This window comes from Bos grunniens, chromosome 10 (genome assembly GCF_055505025.1).
Source record: "Bos grunniens cultivar Pamir isolate PY7600 chromosome 10, Bosgru_T2T1.0, whole genome shotgun sequence".
Classification (NCBI taxonomy): domain Eukaryota; kingdom Metazoa; phylum Chordata; class Mammalia; order Artiodactyla; family Bovidae; genus Bos; species Bos grunniens.
The window spans coordinates 44,773,856-44,787,879 of NC_141174.1; the positions used below are offsets into that span (position 1 = coordinate 44,773,856).

Consider the following 14,024-nt stretch of genomic DNA (forward strand, 5'->3'; position numbering starts at 1 on the left):
ATAAAGATCATTAGAGAAGCTGTCACCATTTAAAACTGTAATTTAAAAATCTAGTATTCCCGTTTGTTGGAAAAAACTGAAGACGCAATTATGAAAACATAGTTTATTTTCTCATTCAGGCTTCTGTAGTTTATTTTTACAAAATAGCAGACAAAATTTGCTTTATAGTCATACATATCGAAATATATATATATATAGCACTTAAGTTATAAACACATAGCAAAATCAGCATCACTTAAACAGCAACCATGTTTTTCACATAATTAGGAGTTCTCAGGAGATAAACATTGTTTCAGCTTGAATATGTAAATAGTCTTTGAGGCTTTATGTCAGCTAGTATTTACAAAAGCTAGTCTAAAAACTACCACCACCTGCAAAAGTGATGAGCATTAAGACACAGTTTTGCTATCATGCCATAATAAAGACTGAAAATCATAGAAAGCCTGAGGAAACTAGTGACTTCATTGCAACTGCCGTAGCTGGAACTAATTAATTGTGATTTAAAGATGTATGCTGCTGCTGCTACTGCTGCTAAGTCGCTTCAGTCGTGTCCGACTCTATGCAACCCCATAGACGGCAGCCCACCAGGCTCCCCCGTCCCTGGGATTCTCCAGGCAAGAACACTGGAGTGGATTGCCATTTCCTTCTCTAATGCATGAAAGTGAAAAGTGAAAGTGAAGTTGCTCAGTCGTGTCCGACTCTTAGCAACCCCATGGACTGCAGCCTACCAGGTTCCTCCGTCCATGGGATTTTCCAGGCAAGAGTACTGGAGTGGGGTGCCATTGCTATGAGAATCCAAAAGGATGCTTTTGAATCATCTGTTGTTGGTTTCTTTATGATCCAGCCATCTCTTAACCAGGTTAGATTATGCCCCCTGATCATCTAACTGTGATAAAGGGAAGCTGTATAGAGACCTTCTTCATCTCTGAAAAAAAAAGAAACACAGCATAAATCAGTGTTTAAAAATTGTACTCAGAAAATACATATATTCATTGTACAACTTAATATCCAGGGTAGGAGTTATATCAATTTATAACATCGTGCATGCCTTGAAAGTTGTACAAAATGCAAACACTAAGGTATACTTCATTGTCCTCATTTTACTGCTGTCTCAGTTATTGGAATAAAGAATAGTATTTATCATATATTTGTATTTGTTTATACTATATAAATTTATATTAAATTATAAGTTAATTAAACTCACATTTATATTTGTTTGTATCTTTAATAGTCTACCTCTTTGTCAAAAGGATTTGAGGTGCCTACAACAAAAGGCATATATATATAATAAGATGGGTAAAACAGAAATTAAAAATCAGGACTATGAAAAGCAGGATAAAATATATTAAGGGCTTCCCAGGTGGCTCAGTGGTAAAGAATCCACCTGCCAAGCAGGTGACTCGGGTTCAATCCATGGGTCAGAAAGATCGCTTGGAGAAGGAAATGGCAACCCACTCCAGTATTCTTGCCTGGGAAATCCATGGACAGAGGAGCCTGGTAGGCTACAGTCCATGGGGTCACAAAGAGTCGGACATGACTGAGCAACTAAATAACAACAAAATACATTAACCATCAGCAATGGTTAGTTGAACTGAGGACCAGTTTTGGCTGCAAGCTTTCTGGTAGCCAGGGCAAAAAAGAAAACACAGTAAGTTGTGTCATTCTAGGAATCATAAAGGAAGAAGGAAATCGATTCTATAAGAGAAAGTTTTGCCTTAGTACCAAATTAAAGAATAAAGGGAAAAGTTCACATGAGACCTTATTTAGGAAACATCTGGTAACCAATATAGACAATGTCCTTGACAAGTTTCATAAAGAACAGCATTTTACAAGCCTTCTCTAGGACACTGGTTCCTCTGATGGTATAACTAGAGGTCTACTTGGACACTCTCCAGAATTGCTTAGCTGGATAGTTATGCTATTAAAGCAAAGAAGTAAATTTTTTATAAGTACCACAAATAAAAGCACTGCAACAGACAATGCTTTATATAGAATGCAGTAGCTCTGTTTACACTTTATACATTAAAAATGCTTTTCTAGCATTAAAATCTAGTTTTAAAGGCAAAAAAAGACAAGTTGACCAAGCAAGGACATCTTGAGAGGAATTTACTCAGCCTCTGACATTTTTCCAGGGTATTTTTACCTGCTTTCTCCTTTCAGTTTCTTGGCTGCCTGTGTTGATAACTTAATCTGCAAGTCCAGCCTCTGCAGAAAATCTCTGGCTGATACTTCCTCAGGCTGCATGGGCTGAACATCCAATTCTTGAGGGCTGAGAGGAGAGACGTCTTCCCCAGCCGCTACCAGCTCCTCTTCATGAGAAAAACTATCAACAGTTTCATTTTCTGGAGAATCTACTGAGTTAAGTCCATTAAACAGCAAAGGCTTCTCTGATATAACTGGGATGTTCAAAGTTTTCTTCAGAAATATACAATCATTGGTAAACAGTTTATTTGCCCTTTTAATTTGTTCCATCTAAAATGTTTAAAAAAAAAACAGTTACATATAAATAAATCCAAAAGTAGGGCTTATTACACAACATAAGCTAAAAATACTCATGAGCAAAATATGCTTTCTCTGGATTTGAGATTCTTGATTCCCAGACACCCCCAGTTATTTCAAGAGATGCCAGAAAATTCTCTTTCACAATTTTATAAGAAGAAAGACTAACTTTTCCCCAGTTGTATTATTTCCCCTCTAAGGCAGCTTTTACCAAGCAACTTAAATCCCTGAAGTTAAAAAATGTAGAATATTTAGCAATTATTTAATACATTTCAATCATATTTTAACATTTCTATTATCTGATTTAAACAAACTACACAGTGCAGTGATTTTCTTTATGGAGTGCTTCCCATCTCTAGAATTGTGTTTGGTAAATTTAATGGACACAGAAGGTGGTAAAGGAAGAAAGTACAAAAATTAGGAAGAATGGTGTAGGCTGGGACTGCCGTCATTAAGGCCTCACGGAGAAGGTGGGGGTTCCGATTTTGACTCTTTTGACTTTAGATGGGGGCTTGAAGAATGGGTAGAAGTGGGACAGGTAAGGAAAGAGGTAGGGAGCTCTTTACATGGAGTATCTTATTTTTCTCTACCTTATGGATTAGGTACTTGAAAATCCACTTTACAAATAAAAGAAACAAAATAAGGAGATTATATGCCATGGAATCATCATGCAATGGGGAGATGCAGAAGCCAGAATTTTATACAGGTTTCAAAACTTCAAACTCTTTCACAGCCTGTGAATTCCTCCAAACCAAAGAAATGGAGATGTAAGGTAGGGATGAAAGGGGAAATGGAATTTGTATGTGTTACCTCATTTAACCTTCCTAACAGTTCTGCAATATTATCTCTTTTACAAATGGGGAAAGGGAGACTCAAGAGATTGAAGTGGCATGCCTAGGTCCCCAAATGCAGGTTGGTGCAGACAGCATCCTCGGCTGTGCTGGTGCAGAACTGTCAGGGAAGCACCTGCTTAGGTTCATCACACCACACTATCATGCATCTGCAGGCTTCTCCAGCCAACTAGCCTGCGAACTTGCACCATGCTAGTAGGCTCTTTGCATGCACTACACCATCTGATCTTGTGAGATATGTCAACAAGACAGCTTGGAATAATAGCTAAGCACACAGGCTTGGGGATGGGAAAGATCTGGTTTCAAATCCAGCTTCACCAACACAAACTGAACATAAATTTGTTACTTCTCTCATTATGCCTATTTCCTCGTGTATAAAACAGGTATCATCTACCCTTCACAGGGTAGTTGGAGGGATTAAATGGGAGTTTATATGTAAATATGCATACAGGATAGAGACACAGATGTAAAGACATAGATGTGAAAGGGAGAGACAATTTAGCAGTAAATGGTACTTACTTTCCATTCTCCTATGAAGAAATTAAGGCACAAGAGATGACTGATCTGACCAAGTGTACATGGTTCTGTATAAGCCAGAATTTCTGTCTGACTCTGAAGTCCATACAACACCAAGATTAAAGTACATGACTAATGGAACCCAATTCTGGGATCCTTTAATGCCAAATCGATTGAGTGAAAGAATTAGATTTCTACTTCAAAGCGCCTGAAAAAATAAGTCAAATAAAATACACCCTGTTCCTCCTGCTTTCTAACTATAAGCTGAATCCACAAAATAGCACATTCAATGCTATCTTTTATTTTTTGTGTAGGATGGTTGTTTATGTTCTAGTTTCTAGTTAAAGGAGAGAAGGCAAGGGTGAGAAAGAACATATGCAGATACATTTTAGAGACAAAATTAAAATCTCAGAATTATTAAGTGTCTCTGGTCTAGTTTAGGCTTAGATTTGAGGCACTTTAAGAACTTGAAAATGTGTCCAGAGCAGGTTCAGGTATATCCTAGTCTGCCTTTAGGGCCTCTTGTTTTCACCACGTCCTCCATCTCTCTCAGTACAAGGGCTTCCGAGGACACTGAGCCCTCTCCTGGCTCCAAGGTGAACACATGACTCATTCCTGCCCTTTGAAGCATCACGGTGCCCAAGCTGTCCTGACAGGTCACAGTCCCACCTCAGAACAATTCAGAGATGCAAGGAGACTTCTGCTGGGTCCGGGAAGTGAAGGACTTCTATTTTTCCTTCGAGAAAGAGATGGGTCTGGAGCTGCTGGCAGCCATCCTTTACCACAAGGAACTTAACTACAAGGTCACCTTGGAGGAGATCCATTAGAGTGCTGAACCAAAGCCTGAAGCCCAAATACCCCCATGCCCTTCAGTTCCAGTAATAAGCCAGTAAATGCCACATTTTGGGGTTTGGTTTTTTTTTTGTTTGTTTGTTTTGCTTAGTTCAATTTGAGTTTTCTGTCACTTATAAATGCAAGAACTTCATTGATACATCACCCATTGAAATACTTATTGGCAGAGGCCTACAATTGCTAATAGTCACTGTGATCTGGAAATAATGATGGAAGGCAGAAACAGCTGGGAACACCAGGATCTGGTTGTTGAGTATGGGCTGGGAACATCAACCATAAACTGTGAATTCCCTCAGGACAAGACCTGTTATTTCTACAGCTTCCCAGGTCGAGCAAAGATATATACACTAAGTGCTTAGGATGGATGGATTAATAATTAACATAGATCAGAGAAATTGGAGGACGAAATGGCAACCCACTCCCATATTCTTGCCTAGAGAATTCCATGGGCAGAGGAGCCTCGTGGGTTAGTCCATGGGGTCACAAAAAGTTGGACATGACTAACCATGCACGCACGTGTGCAGAGAAATAGGCCTAAAAGATGAACCCAGAGAAGTAACCAGAAAGCAGTAGTAAGTTACCTATTGTGTTGGTTTTTCTTCCTTTAAACCCACCCTCAGCTTCCAATCCATACCCCAGTCTTCTTGAGCCTGTTCTGACCCCAGGAGGCTGACCTCATCAGAACTGCACTTCCCAAGGCCCCTTGTTCTTAGAATTCCAGTCGGTGTTCCAAAAGAAGGCCACCAGCAGCATGGCCACACCATGACTCCCATACCTGCATCCCTCTGTGGCAGAGTTCCTGCCTGGAGCCCCGTTGTCCACTCCTCCCACTCTCCTCAGTTTCGGGTACCACACTCCTTCCCCCGGCCCTCAGGCCTAGGAGTAATGTCTCCCTGCTGTTGCTCGTCTTTACCATCCCTTAATCCCTTAATCCCTTAATCCTATTCCCACTTCTACAAATGTCTCTGCATTAAACCCTCAAGGGCCACACCTTGGAGTACGCTAGCTGTGGTCTTTGGGGACTCTGATACATCTATCACTTAGAGCAAGAAAGGCCATCATAGCCAGGCAAGGGGCTTATGACAGGAAGCACAAGACAAGCGACTGAGTCCACAGCTGGGTAAAGCCAGGGAGTCCCCAGGGAGTGAGGGCTGGGCCCCCAGCTCTCGTGCATGCCACTGTACCATTGATGCAATAATAGAACTGCCTCTTTTAACAAGTCTATGAGCTTCTCCAGGTCAGGGACTGCTTCACCTCCATTTCAGCATTGCCAGCAAGTATTTAAGTTATATGTTGAGTCTGATGATCTAGATTCTAAGATGACACACAGATGCCAGCATCAAGAACATCAGCAACATCCACAGTTGGCATCAAGGTGGGAACCAATCTAAGGACGGGCAGATTTGAAACTGAAGGTGAAAACAGATAAATGAGGTTAATATAAGGTTGCAAGCAGAAACAAGGGCCCTGGCTTTACCATTTTCTAATCATTCCCTATGTCTGTTTTCTTTTCTGTAAATTAAGGAAAATAATAGTACTTTATATAATATGATTATTATGACAATTAAATGGGTTAATTCATGTAAAACATTTACAACAATGCATGGCACACAGGAAGCACTTAAAAATGCTAGCAACTATCATTAAATTTGGTTAAAACTGAGAAGGGCAGATCCTAACAAGGGCAGATCCTAACAAGGGCAGATCCTAACATGTATTCAGCAAATGAAAAGGAGGTAGGAATTTTCTCTCAATAAAAAATACTTCTCCCACAAAGTAAAAATATATAAAGAAAATTTCATATAAACAATCCCAGATGAATAACATGTTGTCACTGCCCCAAGGTAACAGCATTAAGTTTTTTTCTTTTTAAAAGCTATTTAATTTGATCTTAACTTGTTCTTTTTTTACAAGTATAGGCTCCAAACTCTGTAACCAATAGTAAAGTTAAGGAATGAAACCAGCCATGCAAAAAGTCAGGGGAAACAAAAAAGGATTCTTGCCAGAGACAGTAGTTACAAGGCCCCAGCTGAAATTTCACGGCTGAAATGTAGAGAGTAAAGAGCAAGCTGTAGGCCACTCATATAATAAATAAAATTTGGATTTTATTTTAAATGTGATGGGAAGCCATTGGAGGGTGTGTGGAGGAAGTGAGCAGAATGATTTGAAGATCATCCCACTTTATGGAAAATGGATTGGTAAGAAAGAGGTGTTAGTTGAAACAGGAAGCCCAGTTATATAAGAAACTGCAGTAGCACAGACAAGGGATATAAATAATCCCAAACAGTGAAATATTTTAATTTGCTTTGGAATGTTTTATACTTTCATCTGAACTTAGATGGGTCTAAGGTTCTGGGAATTTCACCTCACATAAAACTAAGAAAAGTCACGATCCAATCCGAGAAGAGCTGAAAAACTCTACACCTTTCCCACCTGCCCTCCTTCAGTATTTCCAACTACCCAATGAGTGATGAAAATAGAAAGTGTGACCTTTTCAGAGTAATGCAGAACAACCCTTTGTTTCCTGAGGGCAGATGACTAGGAGGGGGAGATACAGCAGCCAAATGTTTTCATTTTAAAAGTCTTTCCTAATCAGGACTGAGTAGCATGACTCAGTGAAATTTACCATCTGCTCACTAAGAAACAGATTATGGAATAATCGAGTAAGAGCTGACAGGACAGCCCCAAGGACCACTGTGGTAAAATCAGATGGAACAAATCTATCAACAACTTGTTTAAAATGACTCCCCTGTAAATACACGGTGCAAAGGTGAATTCACTCTGAATTCACAAAATGTCTCCTGAAAAGTGATCTCAGTAGCTGCTGTTGGGCCTGAACAAGAACTCTCCCCAAAGGCTATTTTGGATCAGCTTCATCAGGCCACCTACCTAACTGGAGATGCAATATTCAAAGCTTCTTTTTCTTCCTCTCCATTCATTTAAAAGAAAAAAAAAAAAAAAAAAACCCTCCCAAACATTTCAGGATACATAATAAACATTTAACACAGCATTGTGTCATTTATGGAATATTTTCATATACACTCAACTCTCATTTGATTATTATTATCATTATAGGAAAACAAGACTTAAATGTTAAAGGATTCTCTCAAGATCATTTCCTAGTGAGTGCTGGATTCAACCTCCTCACCTGGCTGTCTCCTATTAAATTCTAAGGGTTAGTGATGATCAGACTTCTCCTTTGCCATGTGCTAATAAGGAAAAGAATTTATTTCTTCTCCATGTTATCTCAGAATAATATATGAGATCCCATTTATGAAATGTCCAGAAAAGGCAAACCTAGAGATTAGACAGCAGACTCATGGTTATCTGGGATGACGGAAGGGAACAGGGAGTAAGGGATCCTTGCAAGGTAATGGCAATGTTCTAAAATTGGACTGTGGTCACGGCTGGAAGGCCAGAGGCAGATGGGCCCCCCAGAGTAAAGCAATTGGAGATTCATTCTCTATTGATGGAAACTCGAAGACGAGAATAGCAGGACAATAAAGGGGAGGAGGCTGGGTCCTGCTCAGACCACATATTTCTCGAAGTCAGGAGACTTCCCTGACCATACATGCGCAGAAAGGCTCCTTGGAGGCCAGAGGAGAATTCTGTCAAGGGATGTTCTACCCAGACACCTTTTGGGTAGAATGCATCCTGGCTAAGCGATGTGTGCAGACACATGGGTGGATCCTGAGATACACCAAATATGGACTGTGAACCAGGCAGATCAAAATGATTGGCCAAAGGAAAACTGGAGAAAAGGCCCCCAAAAATAATTCAAACTGCCACGAGGGCACAACTCAGGGACTCTCCCTCTGAATCTGCCCATGTGTCTATCCACACATACTGTACTCTTTTTTCCCTCCTAATAAATACTTTACTTGCCTCAGTACTTTCTGTCTCCGTGGAAATTCTTTTCTGCAAAGCCGAAGGGTCAGGGCCCTTGTCTCTGACCACTGGTCTAGTAGCTAAGATCTGGCGCCTTCACTGCCGTGACCCGGCCTCAATCTCTGACTGGGAACCTAAGCCCCACTCCAAGCCACTGCAGGCTAAGGCCACCCGAGATCAGCTGCACAACTCTTGAAAAATCCTTGAATTGTACACTTAAGATGGGTGAATTCTATAGTATATAAATTATACTTTGATAAAGTTGGTTTTAAATAAAAAAGGCATGAGAATCTATTAAACCCTAAAGCTACTAAGGGCTACCTTAGTACCATACCTCTTACAACAGGCAATACCATTTATTTATGGTTCTCTCCCCTTTGACCAGCAAAGTCAACAATTTCCAGTAACAGCAGAAGGGGCTAAAGTTCTAAACACAAAAGTTTACATACACTTACATTTCTAACTCACCGCACTTGTTCCCCCTAAAATGAAAATCATTTCACCTTTTCTCAGCAAGGTGATTTCTGATAGGAGAAGTGTGAAAAAGCAAGTGGGCTCAACAGCTCATTGGAAGACAAAGAGAAGACCCTAGGAATAAAACTGGACAGGAAGTGACTCTGGACACAGGGTGGGGGGTTGGCACAACTGTCTGGAGAGGGTAGAGGTCAGGGAAGTTGTGAGGGGGTAAACAAAAAAGACAAAGTGTGTGCAAATAATAGCTGCCCTTGCTGCCCCTCACTCACTTTCTAGTTATACACAGGGCTTCGAAACAAAAAGTTTCCAGCAGCTGCCCGATTGGTCAGTTCCCTTCACAGGCTTGCCCCCAATGAAAGGAACTGGCATCACCGAAAAAGCTGTAGCAAAATACAGAATACTGGGTTAGGGGAAGGGACTTAATGTCTCAGTGCAGATAAGCACAGCCCGGGAAATTCCAGCCCCAGCAAGTCTGTCTGAGATCTGAACTATATTTAATAGCTTCTCGATTCATCCCCGGTAGTTTCAGTTTCCCTCACTGAGGTCTTCCATGGACACAACATTTAAAATTGCAGCCACAGCCACCAGCCTAATCTCCTTTCCCTGCTTAATTTTTTTTTTTTTTCATTTTGCTTGTCAGTACCTGACATATAATATACTTTGTTTACTTACTGTCTCCACTGACTAAAATATAAGCTCCATGAGGATAAGAACTTTTAGTTATTCACTAGTGTATCACCAGAAAGGTAGAAGCTGGAGAAAAAAAAAAATTCTGATGAATTATAAACACTGTTGAGAAAGCGAAACAGGAAAGAGAGGAAGGGCACTGGGGTGAAGGAAGCTTGCAATTTGACATGGAGTGGCCTGGAAGGCCTCAAGGAGGAGATATTTAAACAAAGACTTGAAGGCAGTGAGAGAGCAGGTCACAAAGCCAATATCAGCCACATGATTTGCAGGTCCCAAGGTAGCTTAGCTGGTAAAGAATTCATCTGCAATGCAGGAAACATGGGTTCAATTCCTGCATTGGGAAGATCCCCTGGAGAAGGAAATGGCACTCCAGTATTCTTGCCTGGAGAATCCCATGGACTGAGAAGTCTGGCAGACCACAGTCCACAGAGTCTCGAAGAGTCTGACACGACTGAAGTGACTGAGCACACATGCACAAGGAAAGTGAAAATGTGGGGCCACTGTTAACAAATTATTAAACATTTAAAGACAGCAACAGCAGAGCATTAACTGCAGGATTCCTCTAAGCGTGGAGTTTATGTGACTGCACAGCTCCCCCAGCTATGACATGGCCCTGCACACAGCTATCAGGGAAAGTGCTCCCCACAGATGGATGGAACAGCAAGTTCAAAGATCCCAAGAAGGGACAGTGCATTTTGAATGAGAAAAGGGGCCATGCTTATAAAACAGGAACATTCCTGGGCTCCTTTACTGGATATTCTGATCCAGTAGGTTTGAGATAAGCTCTAAATCTCCAATTTCTCATCACCTACTCCTTTAAGCAATTTAATTTAAATACGATGTGGGTGATCTTGGCAATCAATATGAGAAACTTAACTAACTCAACTTCTTTCTGTTTAATTGAGGAATGAAAAACCTTTCTGCCTTTTTAACTTCCACATAAAACCAATTTTCAATGAATAAATCCAAACATCTGTAGTTAATAACTGCAATAATATCACTTCACTGTTATGGTGAGTATCTGCACTTTTACTAGTTCTTTATAACCAGTGGGAAGAGTCTCTAAAAATTTCATCAACTGGAGTTCAAAGTCCAAAATAAATGAGAACCATTGGTACTCAACCAAGAGGGAGGGTTTCTCAGGGAATATGTCAATGAATTTCTAGATGGGAGTGGGGCGGTGGTGCTAGTGGCATTTACTGGGCAGAGAACAGAGATGCTGCTAAACATCCTACAATGCACAGAACAGTCCCCTGAGACAAAGAATTATCCAGTCCCTAGTATCTATAGGGGTGCAGTTGAGAAACACTAAAATAGATTGTGGTTACAGATTATAGTTCCCAATTCACTATATTTGAGCTTAACATCATACAATTAAGTCTTTATAAAGGTAATAAAAAATCTGACTTATACTTTAATGAGAAGCGATGATAAAGTTATCAAGAACAGGCTCTACATCAGCGAAAACAGGGATTAGAAAGCATTTGATCAAAGGTGGAGAACTGCAGTGAACAGATGTTCAGGAGCTCTGAGCAACCCAAATGGAATCATGGAGGGCAATGAGGAGCAGAGAGACTGCTGTGGGTAGGGGTCAGGGAAATGACACTCTCTGGATATCTTGGATTCCTAGGTACAGTGAGCCTGGCCTAGTATTGAATAGAAAAGATGCACAGAAACCACAGAGAAAAGACCGTCCTTCTGGAGGAATCAAAATGAGCAAGATAGCTCTTGATAAGACTAGGATAAAAATAAGGATGGAAATCAGAAGTAATACCTAGAGCAAAGCAAATGTTTTATCACTGTGCTAATTCAAGCTAATCTCAATGAATAAGCATTGGAATATTGGAATGGAATACTGGAAAATATCCTTACTTCTCCTCTGTAAAAAGGAGATTAATTACACCTATCTCCAAGCCTTAGCGGAAATCAAACTGAGTAAGAACAAGATGGTACAGGACAAATGCAATGCCTGGCACACAGCAGGCCCTCAGCAGAAGGTGTAGCTACTGATAACTTCCTAACTGCTTCTTCTGGCTCAAACCAGTCCCCATGAATGCAAATATAAGGACTGAAGTTCTATGTTCACATTTAGAAACTCCCAAGCAGGCAGAATAGGACAAACCACGGCACGAAATCCTCGGTACATGTCTGCACAGCAAGATCCCTGCTCTCAGACTGTTTAAATGACAGTAGGACCTGCCAGGTAAACACACACCAGCTTGGGTGTGCAAACGAGATGACTCAGTCTCTGTCACTGGTGAAGAGCCAGAAAGAGTTTCACTTGCAGAGAAAGATAAAGACAAGATCACCTTTCTTCATATTGCTGTCTCGGGTGCTTCAGGGAAGAACAGTGAAAACTGGTAACAACTCATATGTAAAAAGGCTATCACATAGTTTAGAGTTAATTATAAGTAATTTTAATGAAAAATATGCTCCCTCGGGTTTCCATGTTCTTCCCAGAGGTGTAATGCAATAGGCCCAAGGCACAGGCACACCTGCACTTATAAATTTATAATAAACACAGCTCTCCAGCTCACCTGGACCACATTCTTGGCCACTGCTTAGCGACAGGTGTCACATTCACAGTTGCCAGTGAGCCCAGGAGTGTAATTTCACTTCTAAATAAAGAAGCATAATCAATAGAACCAGAACCATCCGGCGGGAACAACTGTACCCTTCCTGACTCATCATAGTGCTTGTTTACCCAGAAAACAAAATTATCTGCCCAAACCCACACATCAGTTCGGCTTTCAGGAAATATTACATAGCAGTATGACCCGGAATGAAAATCGGGCGAATCTGGGTCCAGGTGGTGCCGATGCCCTGGTCCTCTTTGGCCTTCCTCACGCGGCGGATCCTATCCGAGTGTGAGCAGGGCATCGGGAACTCGATGCGCCCACCCGGGATAGCCTTCCGTCGCTGTCCCGGCAGCGCGCGCTGGGCGAGCGGCTCGAGGCCGAGCCGCCGGGGGCCGCTGGCTGCTCCTCGACGCCTGGCCCCTCGCGCGCCCCGCCCCGAGCCGCTGCGCCCCCGCCCGCGGCCGCCAGCCCTGCTCACCGAGACTCCGTACTTGAGCGCGATGCCCTGCAGCGTGTCGCCGGCGCGGACCCGGTGCTCCACATGGCGCTCGATGACGCCGGCGCCCAGCGGCGCCCGCACGCTGGCCGTGCTACCGTACGAGCGGGTCTTGGTGCGTGCCAGGCTCAGCGACAGCTCGGCCTCCTCGGCCTCGGAGCCCAAACGCGAGTGCGGCGGCGGTGGCGAGGGGGCCGAGGGCCGGGGCTCACGGGGGCCGCCTGCCCGCAGGGACGGAGCGGGCGAGGAATCCGCCATGGGTCCTGCGGCGGCCGCCGGGTCGGGAAGCTCGCCAAAGGGGCGGCGCCTCGTCCGCCGCCACCTCCTCTTCCTCCTCACAGGGGCTGCGAAGGGCCGTTCCGCGGGGGCGGCGGGCTGGAGGCCTCGGTGGGAAGATACGGGCCCGCCATGGTGGCCGCCCGCTCCTCCGCGTCCGCCTTTCCAGGCGCACCTGCAGGAGGGAGAGCGAAACGAGCTCCGGCTGCTGCCCCGCGGACCGCTCGGCTCCACGCTGCCCACCCGACTGGCCCCGCGGTGCGACTGGCGGAGAGCGCTAAGGCTCCCGGCAGTGTAGCCACTGGGGCCCCATAGACGCCCTCGGTCCCGAGGTGGAATCCCACGCCGGGCCGACAGAGCCCCACTCTGCCCAAGGCAAAACACCAAAGCTTTGCTCTGCTCCTTTATTGATTCCATAGCAGGCTTCAGCTTTCTTATATCTTCAACTTCTCCCAGCCCCCATTACCCCAGGACCTCACAGAAAAATTAAGACCATTAAACACACATAATTTCTCCAGGCCCATCTCAACAGCCTTTCAGGGTTCGGTGCCCTCAACACTCCGGGGAGGATAGTGCTTCTAAGGCCTGGTGTGACCTCTAAACCCTTCACTCGTTCTGGTTTCACTCTTCACTGCTCACCAGTGCCAATTTTAGTTCTGCGCTGCCTTGCAAGTCTGCCTAGCTACAGTCCATTCTCTTGGCTCACTACTTAGAATTTACCACCTGTCCGCTGTTTTTTCTTATCATTTTCCTCCTTAATACCCTGAAATCATGACTCCCCAAAATTTTATCACTAACTTCACCTCTTATCTGTATTCTTTATCTAAACACCCTCTCCTCAACTTTCTGCCTTCTGATAGTATACTACACAGAGTGGGTGGACGTTTATTAGAATCTAGCACTCGG

The 14,024-nt window shown here is 43.1% G+C and overlaps 1 protein-coding gene across 3 annotated transcripts; it reads right to left on the reverse strand.

Moving 5' to 3' along the window:
* Positions 1-88: 88 nt before the first annotated feature.
* On the reverse strand, positions 89-13,617 carry LYSMD2 (LysM domain containing 2). 3 transcript variants are annotated; one of them, XR_015134484.1, is made up of 3 exons: positions 12,838-13,617; positions 2,144-2,472; positions 89-925 (listed from the first exon to the last, which is right to left on the reverse strand). XR_015134484.1 is itself a non-coding variant. In XM_086320942.1 (3 exons), exons 1-3 carry the CDS (start codon positions 13,098-13,100, stop codon positions 883-885), a joined length of 648 nt encoding a protein of 215 aa, XP_086177068.1. In that variant the 5' UTR covers positions 13,101-13,124; the 3' UTR covers positions 89-882. The 3 variants fall into 3 exon arrangements, 2 of the variants coding, with proteins under 2 accessions (XP_086177068.1, XP_086177069.1); XM_086320942.1 differs by having other exon boundaries at positions 12,825-13,124; XM_086320943.1 differs by lacking the exon at positions 12,838-13,617 and adding an exon at positions 12,532-12,725.
* Positions 13,618-14,024: the final 407 nt, after the last annotated feature.